The sequence below is a fragment of the Cygnus atratus genome, chromosome 34 (assembly GCF_013377495.2).
Source record: "Cygnus atratus isolate AKBS03 ecotype Queensland, Australia chromosome 34, CAtr_DNAZoo_HiC_assembly, whole genome shotgun sequence".
Lineage (NCBI taxonomy): Eukaryota > Metazoa > Chordata > Aves > Anseriformes > Anatidae > Cygnus > Cygnus atratus.
This window is the reverse complement of record NC_066395.1, coordinates 728,059-747,964: the sequence shown is the minus strand read 5'-3', so window position 1 is coordinate 747,964 and position 19,906 is coordinate 728,059. Positions and strand designations below refer to the sequence as shown.

Below are 19,906 nucleotides of genomic sequence, written 5' to 3'. Positions count from 1 at the left end.
GCTATCATTTGTCTTCAGTTGTTTGGTTAATTCTTGTAATTCCTGTATCTTCGTGTGTACCAAGTGGGAATGATCACTCAGGTTGATATAAGACATACCTGCAAAGTCCTCGCAACCATGACCATGGACAAGTAACAAAAATCAATCCCAGCTCTATTTTGTAGCGTAGCATGCCTTATTAATATTTACGTCAAGCAGCAAGCCAGGTAGCGCAGCACTAGTGGCATTACTAAATTTACTTAGTCAGCACGCTAGGTGATTCAGGGTGGTTAACGCTCAAGCACTAGCCAAACCAGGTTCCGTACTATTCACCCACCATGACGCTGAGTTGTTTTTCCCTGTATAGGTAAAAAATGTGCAATAGGTCACTGACAATGAGCCCAGGAGGCTCAGTTCTTGGGACGGGAGGCTTGGTGTCTGCCCAGCTCTGGATAACCAACCATTCCAGGAGTCGCTCCAGGCAAAGGGGTTGGCCTAGGCAATCTCCAGAGCTCCCTTCCAACCTCAAACATTCTGTCGTTCTGTGATACCTGGCAGTGTTTCTGGAAACTTTTCTGTGGTACCTCAAACCAGTCTGAGTCCTGGTGCCCATGGAACCGAGTTTGCTTTTAGGATGACCTCACTCACTAGGTAACCCTGATGAGCAGAGATTACAAAAGCAGGCAGTGTCTCAACCCACAGCAGTATTCCCAGGTCCAGACTCCACTGACCAGCTCCTTCTTCCTTGAGGATTATGAATTGGAAGAACCTTTGGAGGCCTGTACCTTGGCCTGCGCTCAGCTGGGATAACTTGGCAGCTAGATCACGTTGGTCAGTGCTTGGTTCACCTCTCATGCTCAGAGGTGATTTTTTTTCCCCCTTTCATTTGATATCTCTCTTTCTGCTTTTTCTGTCTTCTCTGCCCCAACTTGTGCCCCTGCCAGATTACCACACCTACTCAGACCAAGGGCAATCACAGCCTGCTCTTGAAGCACAGCCTCACCAGGATCCCCTGGGACTCTGCAGGCAGGCTGTGAGGGCCTGCTCCAGGAAGAGACGCACTGCATGAGATCAGAGGAGGGCACATGAGAAACCCAACAGTCAGTGCAGAGGGACAGTGGCAGTAATTGTGAGCTGATGTGGGGCCAGAGCTAGGTGCTGCAGAGATCACCAGTGAAGCCTTCCAGCAGCTCCTTTCCACACCCAGGCAGGGAATAACACACCAAGCAGTGCTCCTGAGAGAGGTCAGGACACAGGACAGGAGGCACGGTGAGCTGTGGTGCCAGGAACTGACGCTCAGCCCTGGCTTTGGGGTCTCCCAACAGGTGCTGCCAGTGCCTGCAGCCCCCAGAGCCCCTGTCCCTGTGGGCAGCACTGAGGCCCGTCCTGACCTTTGGGAGCTGCTCTGGCTGCAGAGGGGCTGCCAGGAGCGCTGGGGCTGGTGCTGCCCACCCACACATCCTGCCCCAGGTGTCTCTTGGTCCCTGCAGCCACGGCTGTGACTGAAGAGAGAGGCCAGCCTGGCTGGGACCTGGGGCCTGGCAGTAGTTTGGGGGTGGTGACCATGTGAGAACTTGCTGCAGTGCTGTGGCTCCTGTCCACAGGCCTGTCTCTGGGCTGGCCCAGCATCACTGCCCCACGTATAGCCCCACGTCCCCTCTGTGTAGGCACTGCTTGGGGCAGAGGGCATCAGGGCCAGGGAAACATCCCCCTGGCATGGTCCCCACAACAGAGCTTGGTGCCTTGTCCCCTCACAGCCCTCCTGGTCTGGCTACTTTTCCCAGTGCCAGGCCCCACCAGCCCTTGCTACGTCTCACACAGGGGCTCACAGACAGCCCCACTCTAGAGTCTGTGGGGTCTGGGCATGGGTGACAGGGCTGGTTGTTCCTCCAGTGCAGACACAGATCGTAGCATGAGGAAGGAGCCAGACATTTCCAGGAGCAGTTCCCACCTGGGATTTTATACTTTCCTTTTGGTTGATGCCAGCTCTGCTGAGCTTTAAAAGAAAAGCCCAGCCTTCAGGAAGTGAAAAAATCCCATTTGTTATATAGAGAAAGCAATTATGTTGCTATGAGACAGTCTGCACTGCTACACACTTTGAGACCGACTTTTATACAAGCTTCTGCTGACACAATGCAGGTTCATTCATCAATAACAGTGGGAGGAGTGAATATATATATATATATATATATATATATATATATTTGGGGGGGGAACAGCAGAAGAACAAACAGTTAAAAATAATGAAATATGAAAATAATGAAATATGGAAACAAGAAAAAATATAATAAAGGAAAAGAACAAAGCACAAGGCTGGAATGGGATGTATTGGGAGTCACCTGTGGAGAGATACGGGAACTTTATGATTCCTAAAAAATATAATTAAAAACACTTTCAAAATAGCATCCTTTAGTGCTTCAATCCTCACACTGTAGATGAGGGGGTTCACTGCTGGGGGAACTGCTGAATACAGAATTGCAACTGCCATGTCTAGGGATGGGGAGGAGATGGAGGGAGGCTTCAGGTAGGCAAATATGGCCATCCTGATAAACAGGGTGACCACAGTCAGGTGAGGGAGGCACGTGGAGAAGGCTTTGTGCCGGCCCTGCTCAGAGGGCATCCTCAGCACAGCCCTGAAGATCTGCACATAGGACACCACAATGAAAAAAAAACATCCAAACCCCAAAAAAGCACTGAACATGAGAAATCCAGCTTCCCTGAGATAGGAGTCAGTGCAGGAGAGCTTGAGGATCTGAGGAATTTCACAGAAGAACTGGTCAACCGCATTGCCTTGGCAGAGGGGCAGGGAAACTGTATTGGCCGTGTGCAGCAGAGCATAGAGAACCCCACTGCCCCAGGCAGCTGCTGCCATGCTGGCACACGCTCTGGTGCCCAGGAGGCTCCCGTAGTGCAGGGGCTTGCAGATGGCAACATAGCGGTCATAGGACATGATGGTGAGAACATAAAATTCTGCTGATATGAAGAAGAGGAACAAAAAGACCTGTGCAGCACATCCTGCATAGGAAATGGCCCTGGTGTCCCAGAGGGAATTGGCCATGGCTTTGGGGACGGTGGTGGAGATGCAGCCCAGGTCGAGGAGGGCGAGGTTGAGGAGGAAGAAGTACATGGGGGTGTGGAGGCGGTGGTGGCAGGCTACGGCGGTGAGGATGAGGCCGTTGCCCAGGAGGGCAGCCAGGTAGATGCCCAGGAAGAGCGCGAAGTGCAGGAGCTGCAGCTCCCGCGTGTCTGCAAATGGCAGGAGGAGGAACTCGCTAATGGAGCTGCTGTTGGACATCTGGTGCTGCCTCTGGGTATGGAGATCTGGACAGGTAGGAAAAGAGTATGACAAATCACGGGAGTCTTCTCTGAGTTAAACCTATGCCATTCCTTGTAGACCCTCCCCCTGCTAGACTCAAATGCTTCTTCTTTCTTTGTTGAAAAATTTCATTCAACTTCATGACATAAGCTTCATTTCTAAAGTTCAGTGTGCCATAAGGAGCAGGGACCTCTGCTCCTGGACTCTCGAGGAAATCGGTCCTGACTCAGAGCAGTGAGTACACAGGAACATGGTAGCTGGGCAAAGTTTTATTTTCAGATTTTGTCAGATGAAATCCTTTCTTACACAGAAGGCCATGTCAACATCTGCATTCCCAGTGCTACAGAATGAAGTTGGCAGAAAGGAGTTTTAGAGACATTTTTTTCTACATACCCTTTTCCCCCTCTTCATGTCGAAGCAGTGTTCTCTGAAGTCAGAAATCCTGAGCATTTCTGCTGCACTCACAGGGAATGGTTGTGAGACCTGAGAGGCAAAGGGATTCCCTGTGGCTGAGAGCAGGGTGAGAGGAGCTGGCTGGGCTTGTTCCCAACTGCCCTGAGCCTGCAGCTTTTGGACAGCAATCACATTTCTGTTACCTGAAAAGTTGCCAGACACTGCTGAGAGCAGAGGAATCCACTGCCAGTCACTGAGTGTCCAGCCTTTCTCTAGGTACCTGAGCAAGGTCTCAGCATCACACCTCTAGCCAAGGACACCTATCACTCATTTCACCAACCCAATGGCATGTCCTTGCACGCAGCATCTCAACTGCTTCTTTCCTGGGCTTTCAAATAACATGAAGATGCTATGGAAAATATTTGCATCCTGCAGGGCAGCTCACCACTTGAAAGGACACCCCAAGGAGATAGCCAAGTGTCCTAATGACGGTGTCTCATTAAGGGAAAGTCAACTCATTCCCCAGCCTCACAGAATTCATTGCCCACCATCCTAGGCAGTTGCTCTCAGCCACCCTGCACCACAAAGGAAAATAGGCACATGGCTGGAGAGATGCGCCTCTGCTCTGCTGGAGGTGTGACTGCAGAGGACGTGCTTCATGCCTTGGAGCCACGGCCACGAGGGCAGGGGCTTTCCTGGGTAGGAGAGGAGACAAGGGGGCTTGCTCAGAGGAAGGGCTCTGCACTGATTCGAAAAAAAATATGGTCATTTCTGATGAATTCTCCTTCTGACAACATTTTTGGTTTTAATTGCTTATCATTCCTGGATCATATCCCTGGAGGTTTTATTTCCAGGTTTCCCTGTCTCATATCTTAGTCCTGTTTCTGCTAACAGCCCCAGCACAATATCTGTGCAGTACGCTTTGCCCTTCAGAAACTTGCCTGTATGTAGGGCACCAGCTAGGGGTACGTGCATCTTTGAAGGTGAAAAACAACCTGTCAGAATCCACTGATGGGTTCAGCAAACTTGATGCTTAACCGGTCCACAGACAAAATGGAGGCTGAAGGCAATTTATCAGCCCCCTCAAAAGCCTTCTGATGATCAAAGTTACAGTTCAGGAATCCCAGAGATGTGTTCAAACCTCACAGTTACTTTTCCATTTCATTCTGCAACCTCTCTCCATCCCGTAAGTGTTGGAAAGCGAAAACAAAGCAGAAAATTCCTGCCATGAAATTCCTCATGAAAAGTCCCCTTGGATACAACCAAGGGTCAGGAAACCCCCTTGGGTTGTGCTGTGGGGCTGTGAGCAGGCTGCCCCAGGCAGCAGCCTCCTGCCAGCAGCAGGACCCTAGCCTGCCGGGGGGGCTCCTTCCACAGGAAGAGCAGTGCAGAATCAGTAAAAACAAAAAATCACGCGCCCTCTAGTCATGAGAGAAGAAGGAAATAAAAAAGGAAAAGGAGAAATTAACAGCTGGTCAAATCAAATTGTACATATACGGTATAGTAATAAGCATCGAATAGTTTGTGAACTTGTACTCAGCCAATGAGGAAACGGGAGGAATCAAGTGTTGGGTAATAGGAAATCTGGGGTTATGATATACTTTTGCTGGGTGCTCCTGCCTGCAGGACACTCGCCATTGCAATCGCGAATAAAATAGCTTCACGGAAGATCCTGTCTGAGAAAATTATTGGGGTTTGTCTCACACCACCCCAAACTCTATGCAGTAATCTTTGCCCTTCAGAAACCTACCTGTATACAGGACACTGGCTGGCTGGATGTGCGTCTTCTGCCTGGCGGAGAAGGACCTGGGAGTATTGGTTGATAGTCGGCTGAATATGAGCCAGCAGTGTGCTCAGGTGGCCAAGAAGGCCAACAGCATCCTGGCTTGCATAAGAAGCAGTGTGGCCAGCAGGTCTAAGGAGGTGATTGTCCCCCTGTACTTGGCTCTGGTGAGGCTGCACCTTGAGTACTGTGTTCAGTTCTGGGCCCCTCGCTACAAGAAGGACATGGAGGTGCTTGAGAAAGTCCAGAGAAGGGCAACGAAGCTGGTGAGGGGTCTGGAGAACAAGTCTTACGAGGAGCGGCTGAGGGAGCTGGGCTTGTTTAGCCTGGAGAAGAGGAGGCTCAGGGGAGACCTCATCGCTCTCTACAGTTACCTTAAAGGAGGCTGTAGTGAGGTGGGGGTTGGTCTGTTCTCCCATGTGCCTGGTGACAGGATGAGGGGGAATGGGCTAAAGTTGCGCCAGGGGAGGTTTAGGTTGGATATTAGGAAGAACTTCTTTACCGAAAGGGTTGTTAGGAATTGGAATGGGCTGCCAAGGGAGGTGGTTGAGTCGCCATCCCTGGAGGTCTTTAAAAGACGTTTAGATGTAGCCCTTAGTGATATGGTTTAGTGGAGGACTTGTTAGTGTTAGGGCAGAGGTTGGACTAGATGATCTTGGAGGTCTCTTCCAACCTAGACGATTCTGTGATTCTGTGATTCTGTCTTTGTAGGCGGAAAAGGACCTGTCAGAAAGCCCTGCTGGGTTCAGCAAAGATGATGCTGTAGCTTTCGATAGGAAGAGGAGAGGTTGAAGGCAGTTTTGGGGCTGCTCAAAAACCCACTGATGATCAAAGTTAACAGCTCAGGAGTCTCAGCAATGTGCTCACACTGGACAGCTCCTTTTCCATTTCTCCTTAATTCCCCTCCCTGTCCAGTAGAGTAGGTAACTAAAAAGAGAGCAGAAAATCCCTTCTTTGATCATTCTTGTAAAAAAAAAAATAGCCTGGGAAATGATACGGGGTGCTTCGGAGCTGTGAGCAGGCTGTCCCATGCAGCAGCCTCCTGCCAGCAGCAGGACCCTGCCCTGCCGGGGGGGCTCCTTCCACCCGCAGCTTCTCCCCGCAGCGCCCTGGGCAGCTCCCCGGGCAGGCTGAGTGCTGAGCCTGGCAGGCGGCAGAGGCCCTGCCCCGGCACACAGCCCCTGGGGCACAGCAGGGACCCTGCTCTGCACCACAGCCCTGGGCACCCCTGCCTGCACCCCCGGCTTCTCCTTCCTCCAGGAGCTGCGGCTGCATTGCCCTCCAGCCAGACACTTACCGGGCTCAGGGCTGGCAAGTGTTCTCCCCCAGCGAGCTCTGTGCATCCTACCACTTCTGCCTGCCTTTACCCACTCTGTCTGTGCAGGCAGTGCCCCCAGCCCTGCTGCGCTGGGCAGAGGAGCTGCTCCTGGGCAGAGCTGGCTCTCTGCAGCGCTGCCCGCTTGCCACGAGCTCCCCTTGGGCCCAGGAGCCCGGCCCAGCTCAGCAGCAGAGGCCCAGCCCAGGGCCTCCCTTGCTCTGCCCCCCACCAGGCTCCCTGCCCATGGCCCTGGGGAACCTGCTGCAGGGGAACCTGCTGGGAAACAGCCTGAAGGAATCCCTGGGCTTCCCTCCCTCCCCTGCGCACACACACTTCTTCACACCAGGCTCATTTCTCCTAGCAGAAAACCAATTAAGTGTAACAATCACATCTTCTTGTCCCAGTATCGGTTTGGACATGAAGTCATGGTCAGGGACTGATCTCCTTCATCCCCACTTGAGGAAGGAATTCAGCAGAGTCAGTCGAGGCATCTCATGCTGCTTGTTATTCCTGCGGCTGGAAGAGGGTCTCAGCTCCCTCCCATGTCTGCCACAGACCCGCAGGAGCTGGGATTCCTCTGGCCTCAGTTCAGGTGTCCACAACATAGGCAGCTTAATGCGAATTACTGAGCCACAACAGCTCCTTAGTGGAGATGGAGGACAGGCAGGAGCTGTTCAGATGCAAACGTCTGGTGAAATTTGTTGTTGATCCTCTGCGAGTCAGGTGGAGGCATTCCTTTGGCTAACTGAAATGGAAGCAGATGCCACATGTAGGACAGCTGTACCTGTCCCTACTCCTTATGTGCAGGGCAGCCTGTAGAGGCTGTCAGCAGAGCAAAAGGAGTCATGTGGCACAGGGAGAGCTAAACCTATTCTGTTCTCTTTTAAATGTTCTGTTCTCTTTTAAATGTTCTGTTCTCTTTTAACTGTTCTGTTCTATTTTAAATGTTCTCTTTTTCCTTTCTCTTCTACATGCCCCTTGGCTGTAATGGCTGTTGTGTCACGGACATCTCCACAGGGCCTCAGCTCTCAACAGCAAGGTCTCCCTGCCCTTTGTGCCTTGAGGCAGGACTCTGCAGGGGTACAGCAGGTGGTGGGTGGGGACAAAATCAGTGGTTACTCTGCAAAGTCCACCCTTAACAGTTCATGGGACCTTGGGGCCTCCATCCACGGGTGCAGGGAGAGTGTTCTGGCCAGGAGGCACTGGCTCCTTATGATCCCAGGAAAAGATCGGACAGCAGCATTCAGATACTGTAAGGGATCATTTAAATGCTCTTAGAGCTAAGACTATAAGGAGAGAAGACTATAGATGACCTATTGAATTTGGTGTGACTTCATTCTAGACACAGTACTCCACTGTTAGTCTCAGCTCTCCACTAGATGTTTGCACTGACCCTATGGGATTATTAAAGGGTGAGCGAGTTTTGCTGATCAGTCCTTGGCTCTCCAGTTGATGAATCAGCATATATATGGTGATTGGGAAGTCTCGGATAGTGCCATATTGCCACTGGTGCACCATTTGGATTGCTACTGGCACTTCGACCCTGAGCAACCCCACAACAGAAGGATCCTGTGAGGGACCGGGCAAGGCAGAAAACTGTTTAATGTGCATAAATCACCATAAATCACCTCCAGCATGGCCAATTCCATCAGATACGGGCTCCTTCTCTCCCTGGTGGTCCATTTGCCTGGGTGACATGCAACATCTTCCTTGAAGGGATGCCTTTCCTTTACGCCTGACAGGAGTTGCCTCGAGAGAGTGAGGATTTGTGCCCCCTTTCCAATTGCTTTGTCAGTGCCCCCTTCCCTGGGGAGGGATCCCAGCTGCTTGGCTTCCCTGCCCTCTAATTCCAGGCTACTGGTCCTGTTATCCCAGTATCGGAACAGACAGGTGACAATGTGCTGGCCTAGATGATGGCTGAAATCTTTTTGCATATCTCAGCTCCCCAAGGAACAGTGATCAGGTGCTTACTGATGATTTTATGTTATCTCACTCTTCATCCACCTGTTCCTTTGATGGCCCTACTTTGGAATAGCCTGCCTCGTCTTCTTCTTCCTCCTTCCCTGTATGAGTAGGAGCCTCTTTCCTTGCTAAACAAGCTGATTTTGTGTTTTTCTCACGTATACGTATGACTGATACAGGCACAGGTTGGTTCTGTGGCCCAGTCACAGGGATTGGTGTTGTGTAGATTGCAACTCAGTAAGCAAAGGCCAAGCCCCAGCACATTGCAGTGATTTCTGTCTTTTTGGAATTGCCAGGGTGATGACACTCCTTTTTCAAGCATTCAGTGATTTTTTTTTAGGATTCTGCACTTGTTCATGGGTGAAGTAACAAAGCATTGCAGGTGTCTACAGTTCTAGGTGCCCGCCCATATTCTCCCACAGTCCCTGCCACTCAATTATCCTGCCTCAAAGCACATCACTGTGTGGCATTCTAGAAATAGGTTACCCTAACCTTAAACAAAACCTGAAACACATTCAGGAGAAATAAGAATAAGAAGAAGTTGGTTTGAACATCCCAAGGATATTGAACGTTTTGAAGAGCTATTGTAACTAGCCTGGAGGAGAAAGGGGGAGGTGAAGGAGAAAGGGAAAGGGAAGAATTGGGGAGAAGAAGTGTCCCCCCTCATCCCTCCCATAGATTGTCTCCCCTAGGAGAAAAGTTAAAGACTGTTAATTATGAATAGTTTCCAAGAGAAGTTTCCGAGAGAAGGTTCCTCAAGTATGGACGAAAAAAAATATAAATATAATTTAATTTATATAATTTAATATAATTTAATTAAATAATATAATATATACATATATATTATATGTATAATATATATATTTAAATAATTTAATTTAATTAAATTATAATATAAATTATATTAGTCTGCCTACGCTAAATCTGTCTTGCCCCGATGATAACTGGTGCCCATGAGGATGTTTGGTGGGTGACCTCATATTCTACCTGAACCCTTGATCTCTTTTCATCATATTTCTCCCCCTTTTCCTTGTAGGTGTGGAAGTGAAAGAGCAGTTGCTGTGGAGTTCACCTGCATAGCCAGGTAAAACCACCATAGCAGAGATATAGGAAGGGTTCAGCACCAGGATTGCGGCCATTCAGGGATGGCATCTCAGCATCCAGGACATGCTCTGCCAGCCTGGCGGAACAGGACGGAAGGAACAGAGGTTCCCCTGAAGGAGAGCAGTACAAGGGGAAGGCTTGATTTCCAACTCAGGCATTGCTGGAACATTCCTGAGAGGCCTGTGGGAGCTGCAGGCCACACCAGTCTCTGCGACACTGGACGCCTTTCCTCCCACAAACAGATCCCAAAGAGGCACCAGCTCCCAGGGAAATCTGGCCCTGGATTGTCCCCGTCACGATGAGGCTGAGCCATGCCTAGTGCATCTCTGGGGCTCAGGGCAGCCCTAGCATCAGGACCTGGGAGTCCTGGTTGCTGCAATGTCCCCTGAGCCCATTGGAATCCTCAGGCAGGGCTCTTGCAGCAGCCACCTGTCCTGTCCAGCCCCCTAAAACAGCCCAGGGCTTGCAGCTTGGGACAGCTGAGAGCCCCTGTGACACCCCTTGGGAAGGGGCTCCTGACACCCTCACCTTTAGGGAAGAGGTGCAGGAGCACTGGAAACAGGGAAGTCAGGTCGGAGGTGATGGTCACCCTCCAGCAGCCCTCCATCTCGCTTGCTGCTGGCCCTCAGCTCAGGACAAGGGATGCCTACCCTGGCTCCTCAACCACAGCTCCTCTGCAAGGTGCCCCTGCTCCTCCGCCCATCGGCGAGGGTCGCCCAGTGCAACCTTGCTGCCTGCTGAGCCCACTCCTGGCCACAGAAGGACAGCGGTGGGGAGCACCTAAGCAGCGCCCAGCAGGGACCAGGCCTTGCAGGGAAGTGCCGGCACTGCTGCTGCTCCAGTGACGATATCCTGGTGATGCAGTGCATCCCTCTGTGACATCAGCACGTGTCATTTGAAGGCCTGTGATGTCAGCAGCAAGGAGATGGCACAGCTCAGGAGAGAGACGAGAGATTTCCCTTCTTGTCCTGAGAAACTGTCACCTCCCTTCTGCCCAGTTCTTTTCCACAGGGTCTTGACAAATCCACCAAGAATATCTCCAAATGGTGACAAAGGCCATTGGATATAGGACGTAGAGTGCTGGAGAAGTCACTGCTGTGTTCCTGCACCAACACACCTCTGCTCTTGGAAGCCCTTCCAGAAAGGTGGGGTTTGAGGCTTGTCCTGGGCCTGGGCTTTTCTCAAAAGATGGGAGCGAAGGCACCTGGGATGCAGCAGCCCCTCAGTGTGCCTGAACTCCTCTCCACTGCATGTCCCTCACTTGGAGAAGTAGGATGTGTTATATGGATGGAATTGCAGTGCATGCCAGGGCCTTCCTCCCTGAACATCCCACAAGGCTCTGTGCTCTGAGAAGGCCTCAGCAACATCCCCCGGTCTGCCATGCAGGAGGCAGAGGTGGTACACGAGGGAATGGCAAACGTAATCGCTGTTGATCATCCCCAGCTGTCTCTTCTGAAGAATCTGCACCCATCCAGCACAGCACCCCAAGCTGAGGGACCTGTCCCGCCACACCTCAGCAGCTCTTCCATCCATGTCCCAGCCCTGTGACAGCAGGCGGGGATCCAGCTCCTCCTGCCTGTGCCCCACACTGAGGGCATTGGGGCACACCTTGGCTGCAGCACCTCAGCTGTGGCACAAGGGCCAAACTCAGGCTTGTCCCAGATCTTGTACCCAAGCATGGGCATGCAGAGGCTTTCCTTCAGAGCAGAGACATGCTGCTGTGGATGGCAGATGGCCACAGGAGGATGAAATAAGGGGCCTCAAGGAGAGCAAGCCCTGGTGTTCCTGAGGCCAGAAGGAAACAGGCCTGTGCTGTGCCACCCTGACAGCAGAGGGACCCAATCTTCAGGCAGGAGAAGGGGCTGCTGAAAACTAGAGAGAAAACTAGATGGAGAAGAGGGAGAGAGAGACTGAGCTCTCCCTGTGGCACAGGACTCCCTTTGGTCAGTTGGATGCCTCTACAGGCTGCCCTGAACCTGCTGAGGAGGGACAGGCTTAGTTGTCCTAAATGTGTGCATTTGCTGTCACTTCAGCTGGCCAAAGGCATTCCCCACCAGCCTCCAAGGGGATGCCCCCAGGTGCTGCCCTGTCCCTCAGGGTTCCTCCAAGAGAGCTTGCAGATACCTGCACATACCTCTGCCCCCTGACATGTCAGGGTGTTTGCAACCCCCTGATTTCCTCCATCTCCATTGGTGATCATGTCTCTTCCTGGAGGTGAGAAATGGAGCTCACCTGCAGGTGCTCATGTTATGGACACCTAAATTGAGGGCAGAGTAATCCGAGGTCCTGTGGGTTTGTGGCAGGCATGGTAGGGATCTGAGCCCCATTACAGCCCCAGGAAAAAAACCAACATGAGAATCCCTTCCGTAAGCAGGGGGTTAAAGGAGTTATTTTTGTGACCATGTCTGGGTGTCCCATCATCATCTCGGATGAGAAGAGGTGATTGTTACAGATAATTATTTTTGTGCTAAGAGAAAAGAGCCTGGTGTGAAGAAGTGTGTGTGCGCAGGGGAGGGAGGGAAGCCCAGGGATTCCTTCAGGCTGTTTCCCAGCAGGTTCCCCTGCAGCCCCAGGGCCATGGGCAGGGAGCCTGGTGGGGGGCAGAGCAAGGGAGGCCTTGGGCTGGGCCTCTGCTGCTGAGCTGGGCCGGGCTCCTGGGCCCCAGGGGAGCTCCTGGCAAGCGGGCAGCGCTGCAGAGAGCCAGCTTTGCCCAGGAGCAGCTCCTCTGCCCAGCGCAGCAGGGCTGGGGGCACTGCCTGCACAGACAGAGTGGGTAAAGGCAGGCAGAAGTGGCAGGATGCACAGAGCTCGCTGGGGGAGAACACTTGCCAGCCCTGAGCCCGGTAAGTGTCTGGCTGGAGGGCAATGCAGCCGCAGCTCCTGGAGGAAGGAGAAGCCGGGGGTGCAGGCAGGGGTGCCCAGGGCTGTGGTGCAGAGCAGGGTCCCTGCTGTGCCCCAGGGGCTGTGTGCCGGGGCAGGGCCTCTGCCGCCTGCCAGGCTCAGCACTCAGCCTGCCCGGGGAGCTGCCCAGGGCGCTGCGGGGAGAAGCTGCGGGTGGAAGGAGCCCCCCCGGCAGGGCAGGGTCCTGCTGCTGGCGGGGGGCTGCTGCCTGGGGCAGGCTGCTCACAGCTCCACAGCACTTCAAGGGCATTTCCCAAGCATTTTTTTCAGAAGAAAGGTCAAAACAGGGATTTTCTACTGTATTTTCAGTTACCTCCCCTACTTGAGTGGGGGAGGGACAGGAGGGGTGGGAACAGGGAGAAATGGAAAAGGAGACCTGGGCAATTTTGTCAGTTGTGAGCAATTATGAGCATATTGCCGAGACTCCTGAACTGTAACTTTTATGTTCAGTGTGTTTGTGAGGAAGCCCTGAGAATGCCTGCAACCTCTGCTCTTCCTATCAAAAGCAACAGCATCAACTTTGCTGAACCTGTCAGAGCTTTCTGACAGGTCCTTTTCTACCTGCAAAGATATACAGGCACCTAGGCACTGTCAGACAAACAGGCAGGTTTCTGAAAAGTAAATATTACTGCATGGAGTTTAGCATGAGTCTGTGAGCACATACAGTGAAACAACATGAGACAAGGAAACGGTTTCCTAGAGTAAAATGTTAAGGCAGGAGGGACAGGATCAGGGAGTGAGAGGAAAGTAAAGCCAGAAATGTGGGAGGGAGAATTCATCAGAAAACTGTATTATTCCCTTCAATGAAGGCACTTTCCTGTGAACAAGCTCCCTTGCCTCTTCTCCCACACAGAAAAGCCTCTGCCCTCACAGCCATGGGTCCAAAGCATGAAGCACGTCCTCTGCAGCCACAGCTCTGGCAGAGCAGAGGTGCACCTCTCCAGCCATGTGCCCATTTCCCTCTGTGGTGCAGGGGGGCTGAGAGCAACAGCCCGTAGTGTGGGCAATGCATTCTGTGAGGCTGGGGAAGGAGTTGACTTTCTCTTAATGAGAAACTGTCATTAGGACACTTGGGGTGTCCTCTTGAGCAGTGAGTTGCCCTGCAGGATAGAAGTCTCTCCCATACTATGATTGCATTATCTGAAAGCCACATGTAGTAGTGGAGATGCTACAGGGAAGCACACGCTGTTGGGCTTGAGAAATGAATGATAGGTGTCCTTGGCTAGAAGTGTGATGCTGAGACCTTGCTCAGGTACCTTAAGAAAGGCTGGTCAGTGATGGACGGACAGTGGGTTCCTCTGCTCTTATCAGTGTCTGGCTTCCAGGGTAACCTGGGGTTGTGATGGCGCTCCATCAGCAAAAGCTACAACCTCAGGGCAGTTGGGATCAAGCCCAGCTAGCTCCCATCACCCTACACCAAACTGCAGAGAATCTCTTTACCTCTCAGGCCTCGCAGCCATTCAGAAATGCTGCAGAATTTGTCACTGTCTTTTATTTCTTCAGCAGGTACTGATGTTCAGGAGCAGCACATGTCCAACAGCAGCTCCATCAGTGAGTTCCTCCTCCTGCCATTCGCAGACACGCGGGAGCTGCAGCTCCTGCACTTTTGGCTCTTCCTGGGCATCTACCTGGCTGCCCTCCTGGGCAACGGCCTCATCCTCACAGCCGTAGCCTGCGACCACCGCCTCCACACCCCCATGTACTTCTTCCTCCTCAACCTCGCCCTCCTCGACCTGGGCTGCATCTCCACCACTCTGCCCAAAGCCATGGCCAATTCCCTCTGGGACACCAGGGCCATCTCCTATCAAGGATGTGCTGCACAGGTCTTTTTCTTCTTCTTTTTGTTTTCAGCAGAGTATTCTCTTCTCACTGTCATGTCCTACGACCGCTACGTTGCCATCTGCAAGCCCCTGCACTATGGGAGCCTCCTGGGCAGCAGAGCTTGTGCCCAGATGGCAGCAGCTGCCTGGGGCAGTGGGGTTCTCTCTGCTCTGCTGCACACTGCCAGTACATTTTCCCTGCCCCTCTGCCAAGGCAATACTGTGGACCAGTTCTTCTGTGAAATCCCCCAGATCCTCAAGCTCTCCTGTTCACAGTCCTTCCTCAGTGAAGTTTGGGTTCTTGTGGGTAATGTTTTCATTGACTTTGGGTGTTTTGTATTCATTGTGCTCTCCTATGTTCAGATCATCAGGGCCGTGCTGAGGATGCCCTCTGAGCAGGGGCGGTACAAAGCCTTCTCCATGTGCCTCCCTCACCTGGCTGTGGTCTCTCTCTTTAGCAGCACTGTCATGTTTACCTACCTGAAGCCCCCCTCCATCTCCTCTACATCCCTAGACCTGGTTGTGGCAATTCTGTACTCGGTGGTGCCCCCAGCAGTGAACCCCTTCATCTACAGCATGAGAAACCAGGAGCTGAAAGTTGCACTGAACAAAGTGATTTCATTGACATTTTTCACTGGTGGTAAACTTCTCATCTGTCTCCACAAATGACTCACAGTATATTCATTGTATATTCAGTGCATTCCTGTGTGTTGTATTATTATTATTATTATATTATATTATATTATATTATATTATTTTTGTTGTTGTTGTTAAGTACCATTGTGATGTTCCTACACACATTTGGCTTCGTCTCATTTCATCTGAAACATCAACCTGCTCTCTTTCTCTGTAGCCCCTATAAAATATATGTGCCACTGGGACTGAGCTGACTCTCTCATAGTGTCTGTTTGGTATCTCGGCTTCTACAGGCAAATGAGATGTCTGCAGTCTCCATGGAAGAAATGTGTACCCAGCGGGCACAGGGAAGGTGGGTCTGGAAAAGGATTCATGTCATCCTCAGGCACAAAGGCATGGCACAAAGCTGCACCAGGGGAGGTTCAGACTGGACATTAGGAAAAATTTCCTTACCATGAGGGTGGTCAGACAGTAAAGACTATCCCCACACCCACAGGGCCCTCAAGCCAGGTGTGTCAGGGCACAGATTCAGCCCAGCTTGTAGCATGAAGAAAAAGGAGAAACTGCCCAAGAAAGCTACCACCAGCCTCAGCCCCTCATAGTTCCCCGCACCAGCCTTCCACCACGGTTTGGGGAGGGCCGGTTGCTGAAATGTGAGCACCTCCATCCTCCTGCTGGGCTCAGGGCCTGTACTGGGGGAACGGCCAGCCCAGCCTAGTCCCTCTCCGGGCCCAGAGCCCAGCCAGCCCCAGGGCAGGGCTGTTTGCGAACCCCTGTGTGGGACATGCTAGGGCTGGGACAAGGCTGGGTGAAGGGGGGGAGGCTGCTAAAGCAGAAGGGCAGTGGGGGGCCGGGGCAGTGAGGGCTGGCAGGGGGCTGTGCTGGGGGAACATTTCCTTATGTACAGGGTGAGAGAATACAATTAACTCACGGGTTGAGGTAAGGGGCAGGAAATGGTTCACAATTACTGTCACAGAAAGACAGACTTGGCTTGGGGAGAATTAATGTCATTTAATGCGAATTAATAAGAGTCTAGAGCAGTGACAACTAAGAGCCAACAAAAAACAACTTCACCTCCCACTGCACTTCCTTAACCTCCTCCCCGCTGAGTGATGCATGGGGATGAGGAATGAGGGCTGTGGTCAGTCCGTAACACTTCATCTCCATCCTCACCCTCTTCCGCTGCTCCAGGGTAGGGCAGGGTGGGGTCCCTCCCTCCCATGGGATGCAGTTCTTCCCAAACTGATCCAAGATGAATTTTCCACAGACTGCAGTTCTTAAGACGTTATCCAACGTGGATCCGTACAGAGTTGGGGAAAGTCCTTCGGAAGTGGTCCACCCCAGTGTCAGGTCCTCCATATGGGCTGCAGCTCCCGCCAGAAATCTTGGTCCCGTGTGGGCTCCTCTCCAATGGCTGCAGCCTCCTTCAGGCCACATCCGTCTGCTCCACATGGGCTCCTCCACGGGCTGCAGGGGAACTTCTGCTCTGGCGCCTGGAGCACCTCCTGCCCTCCTTCTGCACTGACCTTGGTGTCTGCAGGGCTGCTTCTCTCACATTTTCTCACTCCTCTGCCAGCTGCTGCTGCACAGAGGATTTTTACCCTTTCAAAAAATTTTATCACAGAGGCACAACCAGGATCGCTCATTGGCTCAGCTTTTGGCCAGCAGCTGGCAGGTTCCTTTTCAAGCTGGAGGAACTGGCTCTGATCTGAACTGGGGCAGCTCGTCCTTAAACAAGGGAAATGCCCTTGCAGGATGGGCTGCTTTGAAGTAGCAGGTCCCACCATTGCAGCCTGGGAACTGTACATTCCTAATTATAACTAGAAAAGAGAAAAGGCAGTAAGAAGGTAGCTTGTGCCATTTGAACCACGTGGTCTGCCTGATGTGATTCACAGGATCACCTAGAGGAACAGATGAGAAGGTAAAGAATGCACAGAAGTATGTGTTTGGCCATGTCCATGCCTTGTGCACACATCTGTGTGTGTATGAGATGGTGTTTGTGTGCTTGTGCATACACTTGTGTGTATTTGCCTGTGTGCAGAACAGGGCTGAGACTTCTGGGGCAATTTCTCCAGGCTCCTGATGCAAGAAGAAGCTGGGCCTGATTTCAGGACTGAGGGTCATTTCTTGAGGGCCCCACAGACACAGTGAAGGTGAAAGGGGCCTTAACATATTATTAATACGCTCCCTTTTCCTGGGCAGCATGCAGAGGCATCCAGCCATGGACAGGCCCAGGGAGAGGGCTCGTCCTTCCTGTGGTCGCAGCTGCACTCCAGTCCTTGGGGTGGACCCAAGCTGAGGACTTGCTGATGACTTTTGGGCTCAGGTTCAGCACACAGGTTGGAGGAGACTGTCACATGGACGTGTGCTAGACTCGGACTGAGGAACAGAATCAAACTGGTATGGTGCTGTGTCGTGCTTCCACCCCTAGAAGCCCTGGTACAGGGCCCCAGACTTGGCTTTCGATGCCACCCTTCAGGAAAGATTATGGAGTTATGAGATGCAGAGTAGAGGACACCAGTCCTTCTTCAGCCACTTCCCAACCTAGTGCAGCACCAGGAAAACTGGATTTCTGGCTCATCTACCCTAACTCATGAGCATGCATTAGGCTACCCACAGTCCAGACCTTGTCTTGATTAGGTGAACACCAGTATTTGAGACAACTTCCAGCCAAGGTCAGCTCCCATCTGATCTTTCCCCATCCCTCCTCTCACCTCTCCAGATGTCTCTGGCCACCTCCCCATGCTCCCCATGTGGCCCTGAGCTGGTGGTGCTCTGAGCAGACCAAGCAGGCTGTGGTGCCCAAGAGGTGACTGCACACTGGCTGAGCTGCACACGGGGGGAAGTAGACCCAGATGGGTTGGGATCACTGTTGCTAATCCTGCTTTTTATGGTGTGTAGTTCTGGCAGGTGCTCAGAAAGAGCAAGGGACATTGCCAAGGACCTAGGGGGTTTCCAGGTGTCTTTCTAAATCCAGCTGGTGGTACTTTGTGAGGGTGACAGGAATCCCTCTCCATCCTCCCTTCTCTGTGCGTGCTGGTTCTTCACTGAATTGCACAGGAACTGTGATGCTCTTCTTTGCCTGAGGACATCTAAATTTCGCACTACCCCTTTTGGTGACAAGCTCTTGTGCATTTTCTCTCTTTGTAAGTCTCCAGTCCTTGCCCACCCTGAGAACATGCTGCCCATGGAGAACACCTGGGCTCTCCACACAGCTCCACATTCATGTCCTGGAAGCTGTCCTCTGCCCAGCCCCATGTGGGACAGTCATGGCTATGTACCTCAGTGACTATTCACCATTTCTGCTGTCATCAGACACCAACAGGGTGCTCCTAAGTCCCACCCACAGTCTCTCACAGCTCACAGTATGGCAATGAGCTTTTCCTCTCCCAGATCCATGCAGCAACGGGCCTTTTGGGAAGCAGCTGCACAGCTCTAATCTTGGCACCAGCTTTGAAAAAAGAGCCAAGCCTTCAGGCAATGCACTCCGGAGATGCTTTTTTTTTTTTTTTTTCTCAAAAGCTATGTAAGAGTGAGCTGTGACCTGTTGTTAGACATATGTTTATTGAACCTCAAGAGTAAACAGAGTAATGTAATTCCTCAGGACAAGTAGGATATTTTTCTAAGAGTGTAATAAATGCAAATGATACCAAAGTTAACAATTACAACAATGATATGAAAGAAGGACCAGGCCTGCACAGAGGTACTAAGTTAAGTCATTTCTGGAAAAAGAAGGGAAATTTATCACTATTGAGAAATATCCATAAAATCACTTTCCTAATGTCACGCTTGAGCTCCTGGTTCTTTATGCTGTAGATGAAGGGGTTCAGTGTTGGAGGCATCACGGAGTACAGAACTGCTACCACCAGGTCCAGGGATGGAGAAGAGATGGAGGGGGGCTTCAGGCAGGCAAACATGGCTGTGCTGAGAAACAAGGAGACCACAGCCAGGTGAGGGAGGCACATGGAAAAGGCTTTGTGCCGGCCCTGCTCAGAGGGCATCCTCAGCACAACCCTAAAAATCTGCACATAGGAGACAAGAATGAAAACAAAACACCCAAATACCAAACAGTCACCAATAAAAACAAGAGCAACTTCCCTGAGGTAGTCTGATTCCAAGCAAGAGAGTTTGAGGATCTGAGGGATTTCACAGAAGAACTGGTCCACAGTATTGCCTCGGCAAAGAGGTATTAAAAATATATTGGCAGTGTGCAGCAGAGCATAGAGAACCCCACTGCCCCAGGCAGCAGCTGCCATCTGGGCACAAGCTCTGCTGCCCAGGAGGCTCCCATAGTGCAGGGGCTTGCAGATGGCTACATAGCGGTCGTAGGACATGACAGTGAGAAGAAAATATTCTGCTGCAAGGAAGAGTAGGAGAAGAAAGACCTGGGCAACACATCCCGAGTAGGAAATAGCCCTGGTGTCCCAGAGGGAATTGGCCATGGCTTTGGGGAGAGTGGTGGATATGCAGCCCAGGTCGAGGAGGGCGAGGTTGAGGAGGAAGAAGTACATGGGGGTGTGGAGGCGGTGGTCGTAGGCTACGGCGGTGAGGATGAGGCCGTTGCCCAGGAGGGCAGCCAGGTAGATGCCCAGGAAGAGCGCGAAGTGCAGGAGCTGCAGCTCCCGCATGTCTGCGAATGGCAGGAGGAGGAACTCGCTGATGGAGCTGCTGTTGGACATGTGCTGCCTCTAGGT

The 19,906-nt window shown here is 51.9% G+C and overlaps 3 protein-coding genes across 3 annotated transcripts; 1 reads left to right on the top strand and 2 right to left on the bottom strand.

The window, feature by feature from the left end:
• Positions 1–2,314: 2,314 nt before the first annotated feature.
• Positions 2,315–3,978, bottom strand: LOC118261118 (olfactory receptor 14C36-like). The gene is made up of 3 exons (XM_035571789.2): positions 3,891–3,978; positions 3,711–3,801; positions 2,315–3,311 (listed from the first exon to the last, which is right to left on the bottom strand). The coding sequence occupies exons 2-3, from the start codon at positions 3,743–3,745 to the stop codon at positions 2,315–2,317; spliced, it is 1,032 nt and encodes a 343-aa protein (XP_035427682.2). The 5' UTR covers positions 3,746–3,801; positions 3,891–3,978.
• Positions 3,979–14,285: 10,307 nt separating this feature from the next.
• LOC118261111 (olfactory receptor 14C36-like) lies at positions 14,286–15,245 on the top strand. The gene has a single exon (XM_035571781.1). The coding sequence runs from the start codon at positions 14,286–14,288 to the stop codon at positions 15,243–15,245; it is 960 nt and encodes a 319-aa protein (XP_035427674.1).
• A 3,683-nt stretch (positions 15,246–18,928) lies between these two features.
• On the bottom strand, positions 18,929–19,906 carry LOC118261117 (olfactory receptor 14A16-like). The gene has a single exon (XM_035571788.2). It carries the CDS (start codon positions 19,889–19,891, stop codon positions 18,929–18,931), a length of 963 nt encoding a protein of 320 aa, XP_035427681.1. The 5' UTR covers positions 19,892–19,906.

Coding starts and splice junctions, on each gene's coding strand:
- LOC118261111 (XM_035571781.1), top strand. CDS start 14,286: ATGTCCAACAGCAGCTCCATCAGTGAGTTCCTCCTCCTGCCATTCGCA.
- LOC118261118 (XM_035571789.2), bottom strand. CDS start 3,745: ATGCTCAGGATTTCTGACTTCAGAGAACACTGCTT. Junction 3,312..3,710: donor GACTTCAGAGAACACTGCTT/CGACATGAAGAG, acceptor ATACTCTTTTCC/TACCTGTCCAGATCTCCATA.
- LOC118261117 (XM_035571788.2), bottom strand. CDS start 19,891: ATGTCCAACAGCAGCTCCATCAGCGAGTTCCTCCTCCTGCCATTCGCA.